This window comes from Salvia hispanica, chromosome 2, assembly GCF_029641045.1.
Source record: "Salvia hispanica isolate PSC_SH4W2 chromosome 2, Shi_PSC_v1, whole genome shotgun sequence".
Classification (NCBI taxonomy): Eukaryota; Viridiplantae; Streptophyta; class Magnoliopsida; order Lamiales; family Lamiaceae; genus Salvia; species Salvia hispanica.
In genome coordinates, this window is record NC_142693.1 from 3,271,739 (window position 1) to 3,289,200 (window position 17,462).

Sequence of the window (17,462 nt, forward strand, 5' to 3'; positions counted from 1 at the left end):
TCCCAATTTCTCACATCACAAATCGATCATTAACTATAACTATTAGGCTAACAAATCCTATAATTTGAATCATTAGAATTCTACCAAATCTTGCTTCGCAAACGTAGCTCAATTACATGAAATGTGTGATACGACCATGATTACCTAATTCTAGCAAAAAAAAAAAGACAAATGAAATGTCTGAGATTTCAACTTTGAGCTCCAATAACAACAATAGTGGCTGATTCAAAATATAATTTTTTTATGGAAAGGCATATCAGAATAGAAATAATTTATAGCGTTGATGAGAGAGTTTTTATTTTTAAAATGGTACTAACTTGTAATTTCATAATGTAAATTAAGAAAATTATAACATGGTGTCGTTTTATGTCTTTTTTTTCTTGCAAATCAAGGAGATGACTATGAAGAAAATTAGATCATTTTGCTAGTTTGATGTCGCCCTTCTAAATACGCCACTATGAAGAAAAATTAAATAGTAGTATAACAAAGTTTTATGAAAAAAAAAAATGGTGTAATTGAGTTGTTAGTCTACGGTGGACCTTAATTTTGACTCTAATTGTAGCTTGGAGTTGGTAATCTATTTCTTTAATGGCAATGTTCATTTATTTATTTTATTGCTATGCTAATCAAATGAAAGATAGTCCAAAAAGACGCAAACCTTGTACGGCAAATAATTGACTCGCATAACTTTCTTATAAAACTGATTAATTTACCCTTTTTATAACTATAATGTCATTTGTCATTACGTGGTTTGATTTCATTGAAAAACGTAAATTACGATATACTCCCTCCGTCCCGGATAATTCGTCTCACTTTGACCGGACACGAGTTTTAAGAAATGTAATGAAAAGTAAGTTGAAAAAGTTAGTGTAATGTGAGTCCTACTTTTATATACTCCCTTCGTCCCCGATTAAAAGTCACACTTCTCCATTTCGGGCCGTCCCCAATTAAGAGTCACACTTCATTTTTACCATAAATAGTAAATAGGTCTCACATTCCACTAACTCAATTCACTCACATTTTATTATAAAACCAATATAAAAAAATGGGTCTCACATTCCACTAACTTTTTCAACTAATTTTTCTTTACATTTCTTAAAACTCGTGTCTGGTCAAAGTGTGACTCCTAATGGGGAACGGAGGGAGTATTAGTTTTATTAATAAAATGTGAGTAAGAATGAGTTAGTGGAATATAAGGTCGACTACTAAAAATGATAAAAGTGAAATTAGATAAATATGAGACGGATAGAAATAAAAAGAATGGAACAAATTATCTGGGACGGAGGGAGTAATATTCTTAAATATTTTAAGATAAATTACTTAAGTTGTGAACGAAAATAAGAGTATTATGAGTGAAATTTAAAATATAATTCTTAGATATTTTAAGCTGAAAATTTGGAGTTGAGACGTGGATTTGATTAGCCATAATTTAATTAGATGTGTGGAAAGATTAGTCAAGAAAGATAAAGCGTCTACAAATACCGAAAATGTTTCCCACTCTCTCAACTTTGAAATATGAAAAAGAAGCCGCCAAAATTCGATTCTGAAACAAACGATAATTAATTTGTTTTATTATTGAAGACAAAACGACGTCACTGTGATTAAGTGTACAGTGCTGTATGTCTCAATCAATTGTGTCTAAATCGATCTCTTCTTTAGGCAAACATTATACTCTTTCGTAGCTAGGGTTTGTATTCGAGATAATTGATTTTATAGTACTATACTAGTCTGATCACCGTACTAATGAAAACTCTAAATATTGTACAAACTTAAAATTATGATTTGGATTATTGAAAAATGTCAATAGATTACAAAAAAACATCAACAGGAAAATGTCAACAGAAATTCAACGGTGGTCAATGATTGATGTTGTGTTGATATTGTGTAGAAACTGTGTTGACATTAAAATTTTGAAATTTTACACTGTGTTAATATTATATTGAAACTGTGTTGAAGCTGTGTTGAGGAGTTTTGAGTTTGTACAATATATAAGTTTGCATTATCACTACCCTTATATGATATCATGAGATTGGTTGGCTTTTTTTAAAAAAAATATGTATAATTATTTAATTTTGAATGATTAAAGTAACTTTTATCAAAAAAAAATTCATGCTAACACAGTCTCACTATAATTTTGACAAAAAATAAAACATCCAATTATTCTCACTATACTTTATTCAATCACATATCTACTCTCTCTTTATCTTTCCTACTTTATTCATCTCTCCTAATTTTCAACACAATTTCTTAAAATAGAATTCGTATTTAAAAGTTTTGACACAACTTAGTTGAGACGTAGAGAGTATTAGATAAGTGAAGCATAATACTACCTCCGTTCATAAAAAATACTAGATCTTTAGTAACACGAGTTTTAATGCGCAATTGGTAAGTAACAGAGAAAGAGATATGTGGTGAAAATAATATTTGTGGATTATGAGGTTTATAAGCACAAAAGAATTTAAAATTAGTTAGTTGTCTTAAAAATCATTAAATCTAATCGAATTCTGATTTCTCTTGCCCTTTAAAAATTGAATGAAGAATCATGAAATTTTAACAATTCTCAATCTTTCCATTCGACCAATTTATGCTATAATTTTCAACTTCTTAAGTACAAAGTGACGTCGTTTAATTGTCCGGGCATCACATTAACGCCAATTTATGTCATTGTTCATTGGCAATATCATCAAATTTGCATTCAACTAATTATTGGTATTAAACAAACAAATGGCCTTGTCCAAAAAAAATGTTACTGTATTTAAGAAAAACCAACCAAACCAACACCACCTTTGACCTCCCATTTGACATTTCTACTCCAATTCAAATCTTCCCTACATTTTTATAATCTTCTTATTACCTACTTTACACACACTTTGATCATCACATTAACAAAGGTAAAAACTAGGGAGTAACATCCATCAGTAAGTCCACTCCACCGGGAGGCGCAGATGGTCGCAGCCAATCATCTGTGACCCTTCCGCCACCGGAGTCTGGCTGCGTTGCTGACGTAGCCGCAGCACCAAGTCACGCCTTCGAGCCACTGCCGAATCTGCAAATAATCTTCAAATGTTAGCAACAAGTTAAAAATGAATTTCGGGAATTGTCTAAAGCATCCAAACATACAATGATCCGAGGCGATCTTGGCCGGAGGCAGAGGCTTGGTCTCGTTCTCGACGAAACGAGACGGTAGAGGCTTGGTGTGGATTTGAGCGGCTTCCCTACCTTGAAAGGGATAAGCTGAACACATAGAAAACAAAATAAAATTACATTTCACTTGCAATATTAAATCAATTGTGAACTATAATAATTAGGCTAGAATTTAATAAATTTTCGATCGGGCTACATTGACATTCCTAAACGCAAACGCATCCAGTGCAAATTTCATTTAACTAGCACTAAGTGAAGCAAAATTTTGCATCATCATAAGGTAAAAATTTAGTGGTTCATATTCAAATTAGTAATAGTCATTTGCTAGATACACTAAGTGGCACTAAATTTGCACAACATATATCCAAATCACTTGTCACTAAATTTTTACTACTTCATTGAAATTGGATTGTTTTTTCAAGCAAAACATGGGTCCACAAATCGTAGCAATTCTAGATATTTAAGTATTTTATAATAATTCGATAAATACCGCATAAATAAAGAAAATTGAAAACTAAAGCAGTTAAGAAGAAAAAAAATGGAGGGAAAATTGAATTGGGGGAAAAACCTGGACTCCGGCGAGGGGCTGCAGCCGGGTGAAAATTGGCAGCGGCGAGGTCGTACCGGCGAGGCAAAAACACTCCTGTTCCAGCGCACGCCTTTTTAGCCCCAGCGGCGCCTCCTTGAGCCACCGCGCCTCGATTTGGGGCCCACGCTCCTCCTCCTACTCGCCCTGCCTTCGGGCCAATGTTTCCGAATTGGGGAGGAAAGAGGCTCCCCGTTTTGGCAATCGATGCATTTGGCGGCGGGGAAGGGTTCAGGTTCAGGTTCAGCTTCGCGATTTCGCCGGCGAGATCGAGATCGACAACGGCGTCGTTTTTTGACTGGAGGTGAAAATAACAGAGATTATTAGAAATTGGAAAAATTGAATGAAGAAGAAAAAGGAAAGTACCTGAATTTGAAAATTGCAGGGGAATTCAGTGAGGAAGAAGCGTTTGGAGTCGGAATTCTCTTTGTTGGTGACGAAATCGTCGTCTGTGAGAAACTCAGAGGGAAGCCAGTAGCCTGCTCCTTCCACAACATCATCATCGGCCATTTTCATGAGAGAGGGATTTGGGAATTGGGAGATGTGTGAGCAGTTGCTGAGAGAGGAAGGGAGATATAAAATGGTGGCAGAGTGAGGAGAGAGAAAAGTGGAGTTGGAGAGGAATGTTTGAAAAGAAGAGAGGGGATATTGGATTTGAGACAAATTTCAAAAATCAAAAGTGTGATTTTGGAGTTGATGGGTGTATCAATCACTAATAAAATCAAATTAGGAATAGAAACTAGGGTCCATGGTTGGTTTTAAAATTATAGAAAATACTGCGTGCGTCTGACGTCTGACGTGTAATCTAGTGCGTTGTTCATGTGTTTTTTAGCTAGACGACACTATTCTACAAACGGAAAGCACGGTTACGTGACGACTTCCGTGTATGTTCATGATTGTCGCATTAGACTTAATTCATCGAATCAAAATCGTCGCGGGATAATTGTGAACCAATTTGAATTTGCGTCTGTAATCTAGTGCGCTATTCAAGTGTTTTTTAGCTAGACGACACTATTTTGTGAACGGAAAGCATCGTTTACGGTTACATGACGACTTCCGTGTATGTTCATGATTGTCGTATTAGACTTTATTCATTGAATCAAAATCGTCACGGGATAATTGTGAACCAATTTGAATTTGCGTCTGACGTGTAATGTAGTGCGTTGTTTATGTCTTTTTTAGCTAGACGACACTATTTTATGAACGGAAAGCATCGTTTACGGTTACGTGACGACTCCGTGTATATTCATGATTGTCGTATTAGACTTAATTCATCGAATCGAAACAAAATCATCATGAGATAATTGTGAACCAATTTGAATTTTACTACTACTTTTTAACTGACTTTTAAAGTTATCAAATAGACCTAGATTTGGCAAGATCAGTGTAAGGCAATTTTCCTTGATATAAAAAGGGAATTTGCCTCTATATTTATTACACATTGCCCAAATTTTGATTTTGCAACTGTACTTTTAAAATTCTTTTATAGATTTTTGGATTATTAATTTGTTCAGATTTTCTATTGAATCGAGATTTCGGAGATATTATAGTTTGAAAATAAAATGTGACGTTACAAACGTCAACTAAAATAGCATTACACTGCACGCAACACTAAAATAGCATTACATTGCACGCAACAAAATGATACTCCCTCCGTTTTCTAAAGTTTGTCTCAATTTGATTCGACGTGAGTTTTAAGAAATTATTTGACTTTATATAAAATGATGGTGTATAGTGGAATAAGCTATATTAAGAAGATTGAGAGTGTATTTAATGTCTATTTTTAGTAAGATTCCAAGTGCGACAAACTTTGTAGAATTGACGAAAATGATTTAGGGGACGAAGGAAGTATTTAGTTATGTTAAGAAATCGTTTTAGTTGAATCTGATAGCCATGTAAATAGTTATTGATTTTTATTAACGCTTAAATTTTGATTAATTGTAAAATTAAAATAAATAAAAAATTTAGCTATGAAATTTGAATATACTAATTTAATAATTTATATGAAGATTTTTAATTGATACGCAGAATTTGATTATATTTTTTAAATTTCACAATAAACTAATAATACTCCTTCAATCATAAAATAGATGTTAACACTTGAACAATGATAAGGAAATTTAGAAAATGGTAATTTTATATGTTAAATGAAATTAGAAAAATATATACTTTATTTATATACTATCTCCGTCTCCCAAATTTTGACACAGTTTACTATTTTGGTCCGTCCCTAAAAATTTGACACACTTCACTTTTTATCATTTTTGGTAGTGGACCCCATATACCACTAATTCAATTCTACTCATATTTTATTATAAAATTAATACTTTAAAAGTAAGACTCACATCCTATTAATTTTTTTAATTCACTCTTCATTATATTTTTTAAAATCTGTGCCAATAAAAGTGTGTCAAAATTTGGGGGACGGAGGTAGTATTATTACGTGATAGGATTTTTTTTTCTATTGATAGAAACGAAAAGGAAAAGTATATGTGGAGTATGTATTAAGATTTGTAGCTACACACGAATCCAATAATATTCCATTGACTTTAGTCTTTCTAGGGGCATGCAACTAAACTGTGGCCTGTGGGTGTCAGTATTGGCTTCAAGACATTTGTCCGGCTAGCTATTCCACGTGGCATGCTAGGGACGATTCTCGGATTTACAAAGAAAAATTTAATGTTTGTGCATTAGTTATATAGATTAATTAATGAAATACCATTATTATGAGAGTAAATGACTAATTAAACGTAAAATTGATAATGAGGAGAGGGCTGAAAATAAAGAATGAAAGAAAATAAAGCTTATAGTATTAATTAGACCTATAACTAAAATATTAAATTAAGATTATAAAATTTTAAACAATGTATTTTTTTATCAATTCTTTCCATTTTATTAGATTGAAGTGACGGACGGTCATAGCATTTGTGCTGACAATGGAGTAATATTAGATCCTTTTTCACATTAAGTAACAACAATTAATATGTCTTAATATGACATTTTCTTGTGAACCATAATAAAATAGTTATTCACAATCATTTGGACTACAACATAGCATATATTAAACCATCGTTATCTTCATTGAATTAGGAGAACATGATCAAATATCACCTCCTTCAATTTCGGCTCCAATAATTACATTTAGTTAGGTGAATTGTAACACAACTTTTATTTTGGAGAAATGGGTTGCATTGTTCTATTAGGTATCCAAAACTAAGTCCCTAATTTGAATCACATAATGAAAAATCATGCCATTGACTAGCTTCATTATTTTTAGTAGCATAGACCTGTCTTTAACTTTATTTGTTGGTGAGAGGGGTTAGATATGATACATGAGTTAGCATTATGATTAATGAATTTGATTGATAACTGCTCCATTTCAAATTACAATTTTTACACCCATATTATTACCGAGGTTTCCGTTGTAGAATTTACTTTAAATCTTATCATAAGTGGACTTTAGATTTAACTTGATTTCAAATAAAAATTGGACTTAGTTCAATGTGCTTTTAGAGGTCTATGCAATTTAACATCAGCACCACGAGATGTAGATACATATCGTATCAAATTTTAAACAAACATTATTAGCTAGGGATATTTGCATGTAAACTCATAAAAAATTGACGAAGTATGATTTTGCATACCATTTTTAAAATCATCTTATAAACTACTATCAAACTATTGATTTGTTCTGATTTTGCAACCAATCAAGATTTTGACACTAACATAACTTTATATAAACCATAACTCAACAAATAGAAATATTTAATTTAGCATCATACGATGATTTTTCCCTTCTTAAGATATGAATTCGTTTCGATTGATATCCGATAGTTTTACGTAAGTAATTGTCGAATATTGTCGATGTCAAAATCGATGGCAAAATCAGAACAATAAAAGCTTAATTGGAAAATTAAAACAAGTCAATAGTTCGATAAATTACATGTTATGACTTATGTAAAACCATAATTTGATGCAAGTTTAGGAATTTACAAGCAAATTACCTATTAAATTTCCTAATATCCAAAATTATATACTAGTATACTACTACCAACAAGCTACGCTAGAATCAATTGCCCTTCTGCATGCTTCTGTGGTCGTTTTCTCTTTATTCTTTCTCGTGCTCAATGTTTTCATGTTGAATAATTTAATAAAAACACATTACTTATACATGCATACTCAACTCTGACAATTTATACAAAGGATAAGCATGAGGAATTGAGAATGAGTTGCTAATTAATCTTTGTATGACTCTCTTCCTCTTTCCTCTCATAAAATGTGTAGGCCGGTGAATTAAATTGTTGGCTTATATTGGATTAGGAAGGTGTGTAGCTTCTTTTAGAAATATTGTAGCAAGTGTATCCAATCTATTAATTAACCTTCATTTATTTTGTTAATCCACGATTGTGTTAGTGTAGCTAATCTTGATTATTTTGTAGTTGAAGAGCTCCAAAAATATGATTCTAAAGTTCTTTCATCATTTTACACCAAGAACCAAGCGATTATATGGATTTTATTATAGATTTATTAATCTGTTGAAACCGTATATATTATCAAAGATTAAAAATGATATCTGAAAGGGGCATTCCGAGAATTGAACTCGGGACCTCTCGCACCCTAAGCGAGAATCATACCACTAGACCAAATGCCCTAGATGTACAGTTCGAATTTATTGAGCTATATACATTTTGGATTAAGACAAACTCTCAATTTATCTTTATCATTCAATCTATTACTTCAGCATAAAAATTTGTAACTTTCCTTCTTTAAATGAGATCAGTAAATATTCCACAATAGGAGGTAGACATGAAAAATTATTTGGACAGATGTTAAAATCCATGTTTCTGGCATATTGATTTTGTAGCAATTATGTCTCTTAGGGCATGAATAACCCTGGCCCGGATTTGGGCCGCAAGTCCCCTCCACGTCATCATTCCCTCAAATTAGGGGTTCCAGGCCACAACTCCATTAACACCGCAGGCCACAACTCGGACCACAACTATTCATTTGCACTATTCACAACTACAACATATTTTAATCGTAAAATAGATTACGTTGAACAATTAAACCCGGGAAAATTCATTGTTCAATCGAAAAATAAAAAATTACAAATCCTAGAATTTTTTTTTACAAATCCTAAAAAAAATTTATTAAGACCTAGAAAATAAAATTTCCAATTCCTAGAAAATATATTGAAATAATTTAGAGGATAGAAATGGAGAAATTGGTGGAAGAATGTTGAAGAAATGGGTATAAATAGGCAAAAAAAAAAGAAAAAAAAGAAAAAAAAAATTTGGGGGTTTGCGGCCCGTCCCGTAGCAGATAACCCTAGGCCGGGCCGGACCCCGGGAGCGGCCCAGGGACGCAACTGCGGCCCCGGGACCGGCCCGGGCCGTGACTCAACATGCTCCAACGCTGTTCCCGGGCCGGGACTCGCGAGTTGCGGCCCGGCCCATCCGCGTTATTCATGCTCTTATATAATTTGATTATCCTATTCTCTTATAAGATCTTTTATTGTGTGAGTAATCTATTTTAATATGATGCCAGAGCGGACTCAGTACATGATTGATTCTCTCTCTATTTCATATGTAGAAGTCTGATAATTGCATTTTTATTATTTTTTATTACTAAAAAAAGAAACGTATCCTCAACTTCAATTGCATTTTTATTATTTTTTGTTGTTATACCAAGAATATCAATGACAAAAAGGAAACGTATTCTCAACTTCATTTGCATGAGTTTTATGAAATATAAAAAAAAGTGAGTTAGAGAAAATATAGTAAAATGTAGGGCTTATTTTTATATACTCTCTCTGATCTCTGTCCATAAAATATAGAACACAAATACCATTGTTGCCGTCCACAAAAAATAGAGCATATTCATTTATGAAAAAGTTTCAACAAATAATAAACTTACACATCATTCCACTAACACTACTTCTCACTTACTTTTTCTCATTTTCTCTTACTTTACCAATTCTACATTTAAACTCGTGTCATACACAAATTGCTCTATTTTTTGTAGACGGAGGGAGTATTAGTTTTATAATAGAATGTGAGTAGAATGAGTTAGTGTAAAGTGAGGTGTATCTACCATTTATAGTAAAAGTGAACCGAAACTCCTAATTGTGGACGGACTAAAATGTTAAACCGAAACTTCTAATGACGGACGAATAAAATATATGTTAATTTGTAGGCGCATCAAAAAGTGGACAATTGGACAAAAAATTTGAAATTGATTTATACTTAAAGGTAATGATCAATCCTCTACCCATTCAATTTAGAATGGACGAGTCACGGACCATTCGATCACAGCTCTTAGATTTAATTCAAATGGATTTTAATCAAAAGCATTTTCAACATCTCATCCAAAAACAAAGCCCCGATAGTATGGGCTAACAAATTTGAATGAAGAAGCCCAAAGCCCACTAAAAGAGTAACGTTCAGTCCATTTCCCTTTTCCACACTGTGGGCCCCACCAAAAGCCGCATCTCCCTGTCGGAAAACCCAAAAAAAGCAAAAATCCAACCCATCACTCACCTTTACCTTTTTCTCAACCCCCCAAAACTCGCCCCATCTCCGCCACAAAACCACACATCCAAAAATCCCCAATCTCCGCCGGCGGCGAAAATGTCGGCCACCAGCATCCACATCTCGGCCCTGGACGGCATCGTGAACGTCAACTCCCTCTTCACGCTCGCCGTCTTCATCGGGCTGGCCTGGAACCCGACCGACCCGAGCAACAGCCTCGTCGACCCGGCCGCGGGCTGCCCCGCCAGCCCGCGGGTCGCCGAGGACCTCGTCGCCTTCCACGTCTACTCCTTCAGCTGCTTCCTCTTCTCCAGCCTCGTCGCGCTCGGCCTCAAGCAGGCCACCCGCCTCGTCCGCCCCGGGCCCCACCACCACGAGCACCGACATTTCTGGGACCTCGATCTCGCCCGGGTCAACAAGACCGCGCTCCGGGTCGGGTACGCCGTGTCCGCGGTCGGGTCGGTAGCCGGGTCGGTCTTCCTCATGCTGGCGCTGGTCAACGTGGTGCAGATCAAGCTCGGGCTGCTCGGATGCGGCGGCGGGCACGCCTATGCGGCGGTGGTGCCGCTCGTGACGTTTGTGCCGGCGGGGCTGCTGATCTATGTCGGTTTCGTGTTCTATGCTTTTACGCGTTGAGATTTTTTTTTGTCGTTTTTTTTTGGTAATGGAATAACTCCTTATTGTTACATACCACGAATTGTAATGAAAATTGAGTTGAAAAATTAGTCCATTTTGTGTTTTATTTATATACTTCCTCTGTCCTACTAGAAATGAAACGTTTTCCTTTTTGGGTTGTCCATTAAAAATGAAACGTTTCTTAAAATAGAAATAATTTTATCTCTACTTTTCCCTCTCTCTTACTTTACTCTCTCTTCTTTAACTCACAAAACAACACTACAAAAAATCATGTGCCAAAAAGCAAACGTTTCATATTTATTGGGACGGAGGAAGTATATTACTACCTCCGTCCCAGATAATTTGGGACACTTTGACCCGACACGAGTTTTAAGAAATCTAATGGAAAGTGAGTTTAAAAAGTTGGTGGGATGTTGGTCCTACTTTAAAAGTATTAGTTTTATAATAAAATGTGAGTAGGAATGAGATAGTGAAATATAATCCACTACCAAAAATGGTAAAAGTGAAGTGAGACAAATTACGTGGGCGGTCCGAAATGGAATATTGGGTCGAATTATCTGGGACGGAGGGAGTAGTTTTATACTCCTCGTCCCACTTTAAGAGTCCTGATTTACTAATTTCGGGTGTCTCACTTTAGGAGTTCTGGTTGAAATATTCTATGAATGATATTAGGCTCCACGTTCCACTATTCTTTTTTTTTTCACTCATATTTTATTATAAAACTAGTATAAAAAAGTAGGATCCATATTTCACTATTTTCAACTTTTTTTATGTTTTTTTTTTAAAATTTGTGTCAATTGGGACTCCTTAAGTGGGACGGATGAGTAATAAGATGTGAGTATGATTGAGTTAATGGAATATGAAGTCCATTACCAAAAATGATAAAAGTGAAATAAGACAAACTTAAGGGGACAGACGGAAATGAAAAAATCGGACGAACTTGACGCACGGAGGTAGTATTATTTTAATTTTTAATAATTGTGACATTTAATTATAGTGTAAAATATTCGTGTATGACTGACTCTAGAGTTGATTTGAAACTGAAATTCTGTGGAATTTGACATTGATTACATTGATTATGTGGCGTTAGTTTGGTGAAACAGTGAAGGAAGTGGTTTATATTATAGTGTTGAGTTTTTAAGGTTTTAAAATAATAAAATAAGACTGAACTCATATTGGGACGGTGAGAGGGAGCATTATTAGCCATTAGTGGGGGTGAAATATTGATTACTCTGAAAAAATATTCATTCTAATTGATGCAATATCTCCACTTATTGGACTCCTAGTCCTTCACCACCAAGGAATTGGGTGGACTATAGCCTATTTTGATTTTTATTTCATAAGTAATAAATAAAATTTATAGGGTCAGACACAATGAAGGAGAATATTATCGACGTCAAAAGATAAATGCATGTAGTAGTCATCAATAATAATTAAGATGTACGAGAAATGATGTGAATCTCAGCCAACTGAACCTCCGAGGATTGCAAAAGGGTGCAGTGCTAGCACAACATACAATCTACAATAGTTAAAAAAAATGATTTAATGAAATTTTTCGATCTTTATGAGCTGTTGATAGGACATAAGATTTTGTTCAACCTCCGATCCTACCTGAATCTGACATTACTTCAATATTGAGAATTCGGTAGAGTAATAGATGCTAGTAAATATACAAATTATGTCAATTAGGATCACATATGTCATTTCATACTCCATCTCCTACTATACACACACAACCATGAATGATGAATCCAACCATCACTTATCACAAATGTGTGTATACAGTAGGAGATAGAGTAGGAAATGACATAGGTGCTAAGGTGAAATTATGTAGATTAAATGGTTTAGCTCTTCTAAGGCCCCCTCCCCATCCACAACCAATATTTTTTTTCATGAAAAGCCAATTTTCTCTACACAACAATCACCACTACCACTAAAACAAGAAAAACATAACATAACGAATTGGCTTCCACAACATAAGGAATAAGTGCTCAATCCACTCAAAATCCCAATACAATTTGAGTCATCAACACAAACAAGCCTCTATAAATAGCATCACATCTTAGCCTCATTGATCATCACTAACAAATACTCACTTCACTCATCATGGGAGCATCAACTAAGGCATTGTGCTTGCTAGGCATCCTCCTCCTTTCGCTCTCGATCTCCTCCAACGGCGCCGGCGAGTGCCCGAGATCGACCCCGGACAACGAGGCCATGAAGCTGGCGCCATGCGCGTCCGCGGCGCAGGACGCAGACGCGGCCGTCCCGAGCAGCTGCTGCGCTCAGGTGAAGAAGTTGGGACAGAACCCCAAATGCCTCTGCGCTGTGATGCTCTCTAACATGGCCAAAATGGCTGGAATCAATCCTGAGATTGCCATTGGAATCCCCAAACGTTGCAACCTTGCTGATAGGCCAGTTGGCTACAAGTGTGGAGGTTTGTCATCTTTTTAATTTTCCTCTAATATCTCTCTGTAAAAAATAATGAAATTTACCGACGGCATTTACGCGTCCGGCCATCATTTAGTGACGGATAATTCGTTGGCAAATTTACTGTCCATTTGATAATTTATTGACGGATCGGACCGCTAGAAAAATTGTTTCCTGTTAAATATTGAGTAAAGGTCAATTTTGATCCTAAATATATGACCAAAATACGAATTTGGTCTAAAATATTCACTGTTTTAAAAACAGGTTCATAACAAATGAAATCCTTATCGGATAATCCCCTTTTTTACGGTTCCGTGAAAAAACTAATGGTCATGCCACTGTGCAATGAGTGTTGACTGTTAGTTTTTTTACTGAACCGTAAAAAAAGGACTAGTTCGGCGACATTTTCATTTGTTATGGACCTGTTTTTCAAATAGTGAATATTTTGGACCAAATTCGAATATTGGTCGTATTATCGATGGACGTGACATTGTCGGTAAATTTACACACGGATGTTATGGCGGTAATTCCATGGTATTTTTTTTTCAAATTAAAAAGTTTGTTGGTATTCTTCTAGTGGAATGCTTATCACTTGTTGTTTGTGTTATGCAGCATACACGTTGCCGTGAGTCGTGAAGATGTGGATATGAAGTTTAATGGCAGAAGCAGTGTTGTTGATTGTACTGTGATTGTTGTATCAGTGTTATCACTTAAGTGTGTGTGCTTCCTACGTCATGTTAAATAAAATAAAGTGTTTTATCTAAATTTCTTATATTTTTTTTTCACTATTCATGAATTGCACACCTACTTTTCTCTTCATCACTCTTTTGCCATGCGGCATGCCACTTGGAAGCCGCATAGCTGTTTATTCTATTACAACTATTTAAAGCAAATAAAATGTACTAGTGCGTGCATAAGATGCAAAGAACAGTGTGCACGGCCATATACACAACAACAACAACAATTAACATGTAAAATGTGCGAGCACAAGACGCAGTGACGTGTGCACACGTTGTGTAAAATGAAGTTTGACTACTGAAGCCTGAAGGTGTATTCTCATGCAACCATTGCTCGCAATTGAAATATAAAATGAATGAAACAATAATCCACATCGGTGTACACAAAGAGCTTAATCCACTATATAAGTCTTATGGGCCCCTCCTATCACCAATTGGTTTTAGGATGGAATTCATGGATTTCTATCATAGTATCAGAGCGGGTCGTCGATTGTTGGTCAAATTTAACTGACCCAGCAGAATATCTGATTTGAAACCGAAAAAATGATTGCATAGAGTATGTAGTGCATAGAATACTTGGTTGCTGATTTTCTAAGACTCATAAATAGTGTAAGTGAGAAGTACACCCGTGCTAAACTACCCAAAAGTTAATATATTTACCTTTTTATAACAATAATGACCCAACCTTGAAGATGAATAAAAATATTCTCTCTATCACAAAAAGTTTGTCACATTTTTTTATTTTTGACCGTCCCACAAAATTTGTCACATTTTAGTATTTACCATTTTTAAAAGTGGACCCAATATTTCACTAACTCATTATCTCTCACATTTTATTATAAAACTAATATATAAAAGTAGTAATTGCATTTCACTAGCTATTTCAACTCATTTTTAATTACATTTCTTAAAATCTATATCCAGTCAAAATGCGACAAAATTTATGGGATGAGGGAGTATTAGGGATTAGTAAAGGGGAGCTTAAAAACGTGGTTCCAACTATATATTGAGTTTGCATATGTATATATATAGGCCTCACTTCAAGCAAAGAACAACATGCACAACCGTTTAAACTCCTCTTAAATCGGTTATTCTGTTTATCTCAACATCAAAAAACACCTGTCCCTTTTCAATTTTCATTTTCTTACTTATATTTTTATGATTTGAGTCTCTCTTCTCTCTCTGCTCCCACTAGCAAATCAAGAATTTGTGTGAGTTGGCAATGGCGAGGAGCCCTACAAAAAATGGTGATTAGTGGTGAGTATATTTCTTAATTTTTTCCTCTTCAACCATTATGTTAAAGGATGAATCTTGATTTTGATTGTTTGATTTTAGGGAAGAAGAAATCGATTAATGGCATACAAGGTAGATCACGAATATGATTATTTGTTCAAGATCGTGTTGATTGGAGATTCAGGTGTTGGAAAGTCCAACATTTTGTCAAGATTTACAAGAAATGAATTTTGTTTAGAATCAAAGTCCACAATTGGAGTTGAATTCGCAACAAGAACTCTCCAGGTAATCAATCTTAACTTTTAAATACATTCAAAAAATGGATCTTGTTGGTGTAACCTAATTTATGAGATCTCATTGTTTTATTAGAGTGTGTTATCTTTTAGTTTTAATACTATGTCATAAGAAAAATACTATGTATACGAGGTAGTAAAATTTCATCACAAGTTAGTAATCTGGAACTGGAAAAATTCGACCCATGAGATAAACCAGAAAAATTAAAATTTCGTGATTTAATTAGCGAATTTTAAATTTTATAGAATATGCCAGATTTTGACTAAATTTAGTGATTTAAATAACTAATTACCCTAAAAAAAATGGCTAAAATATGTGTTCCACATTTTCCCCACCAAATTAACGTATTTTTAGTGGTAAAAAAGTTTAGAGTAATTAATTAAGAAAGAAATTGGTGCACATAGGTGGAAGGGAAGACAGTAAAGGCGCAAATATGGGACACGGCCGGGCAAGAGCGGTACCGCGCGATCACGACCGCCTACTATCGTGGCGCAGTCGGGGCGCTCGTGGTCTACGACCTGACTAAGCGTCTGTCCTTCGATAACGTGCAGCGGTGGTTGCGAGAGCTTAGGGACCACGCGGATTCCAACATCGTGATCATGCTCGCTGGCAACAAGTCAGATCTCAACCACCTGCGCGCCGTGGCCGAGAACGACGCCCAGCTCTTCGCCGAGAAAGAGGGCCTCTCCTTCCTCGAGACCTCCGCATTGGAGGCCCACAACGTTGAGAAGGCCTTCCAAACTATTTTGTTGGACATTTATCAAATTGTTAGCCGAAAGGCGCTGGCGGCCCAAGAGGCCAGCCCGGGCCCCGGCCAGGGCACGACCATTAAGGTCGGGGAGCCTAACAACTATAAGCAGCAACAGAAAGCCACTTGTTGCTCTAGTTGAACTTTCAATGTGACAAGAAATATATTTTTTTTTAAAACTAAGAGAATTAACTATGAAAAACAAATGATTGGTTAAATTAATTATCTACTACTTTTTTTTATGTCTTATTTAAATTTCGATGAGCATCGATTAATTATGAGATGATTTTATATTTAATTGCTGGATCATTCTAAAAGTTATTTTGCTAAAAATTATAAAAACTATTACAAGCAATGCATATTTAATCATAAAATTAGAAGTATTGGTTTTCTAACCAAAATGTATTCAAGGAGTATCAATAATGTGTACACGTTACATCCATTCAACTGCCACACTTCACCAACGTGTAACATGTTACTAAAATATTTGTCGAAACAACTCCCTTTTCAAAACAACATTAATAAATAGTAGTAGGACGTTGGAACATTAATATCACTGCTCCCCACACGACTTTTTCATTTGTAAATGCAACACATTTTCATTTTATTTTATATTTGTCAATGGATATAGCACTTCTTACCTCCTAAATAAGATTGTCCTACTTTTCTTTTTAATTTTTCTTAATCAAAATTACATATTTATACTCCAAATAATAAATTAAATATCTAATTCTCTATCTCTCTTTATTTAATACTTACACTACTATTTCTTTCTCCAATTAACCATATTAGCTAACAACTTCTAAAATCTCATGTTAATTAAGAAATATGTTATAATAGCCGGAACAGAGAGCAGTAATTTTCTAGACGAGACGAGTGCATTATATTTGATGGAAAAGACAATCATACTAACCTAACTGTGCTTCATCATCTAACAACAAAATAATGTTGTTTTGCACCTTTTAGATTGAGTGTTAAATATTTTTAAAAATATCATGAATTTGTTGAATATAGTGAATTCCTATTTATTTGGATTTCTTGTAAAATCTAAAAAGAAATTTTATACTACTAATAGAGTAACATACGAAATGATAGTACTATTGTTTACACACATTACACGCAAT

General features: G+C 34.8%; 4 protein-coding genes and 1 non-coding gene across 5 annotated transcripts; 3 read left to right on the plus strand and 2 right to left on the minus strand.

Moving 5' to 3' along the window:
• Positions 1-2,736: 2,736 nt before the first annotated feature.
• LOC125201923 (uncharacterized) lies at positions 2,737-4,373 on the minus strand. Its single transcript, XM_048100220.2, has 4 exons — positions 4,097-4,373; positions 3,713-4,028; positions 3,121-3,234; positions 2,737-3,046 (listed from the first exon to the last, which is right to left on the minus strand). The coding sequence occupies exons 1-4, from the start codon at positions 4,244-4,246 to the stop codon at positions 2,916-2,918; spliced, it is 711 nt and encodes a 236-aa protein (XP_047956177.2). The 5' UTR covers positions 4,247-4,373; the 3' UTR covers positions 2,737-2,915.
• A 3,936-nt stretch (positions 4,374-8,309) lies between these two features.
• Positions 8,310-8,381, minus strand: TRNAP-AGG (transfer RNA proline (anticodon AGG)). Its single transcript has one exon. It is a non-coding gene; the product is annotated as a tRNA-Pro (tRNA).
• Positions 8,382-10,243: 1,862 nt separating this feature from the next.
• MEE60 (maternal effect embryo arrest 60) lies at positions 10,244-10,985 on the plus strand. Its single transcript, XM_048100092.2, has one exon. It carries the CDS (start codon positions 10,360-10,362, stop codon positions 10,894-10,896), a length of 537 nt encoding a protein of 178 aa, XP_047956049.1. The 5' UTR covers positions 10,244-10,359; the 3' UTR covers positions 10,897-10,985.
• A 1,972-nt stretch (positions 10,986-12,957) lies between these two features.
• On the plus strand, positions 12,958-14,091 carry LOC125214852 (uncharacterized). The gene is made up of 2 exons (XM_048116042.2): positions 12,958-13,333; positions 13,939-14,091. Exons 1-2 carry the CDS (start codon positions 13,003-13,005, stop codon positions 13,953-13,955), a joined length of 348 nt encoding a protein of 115 aa, XP_047971999.1. The 5' UTR covers positions 12,958-13,002; the 3' UTR covers positions 13,956-14,091.
• Positions 14,092-15,213: 1,122 nt separating this feature from the next.
• LOC125201630 (ras-related protein Rab2BV-like) lies at positions 15,214-16,552 on the plus strand. Its single transcript, XM_048099819.2, has 3 exons — positions 15,214-15,320; positions 15,399-15,581; positions 15,995-16,552. Exons 2-3 carry the CDS (start codon positions 15,417-15,419, stop codon positions 16,478-16,480), a joined length of 651 nt encoding a protein of 216 aa, XP_047955776.2. The 5' UTR covers positions 15,214-15,320; positions 15,399-15,416; the 3' UTR covers positions 16,481-16,552.
• The last annotated feature ends 910 nt before the right edge of the window (positions 16,553-17,462 follow it).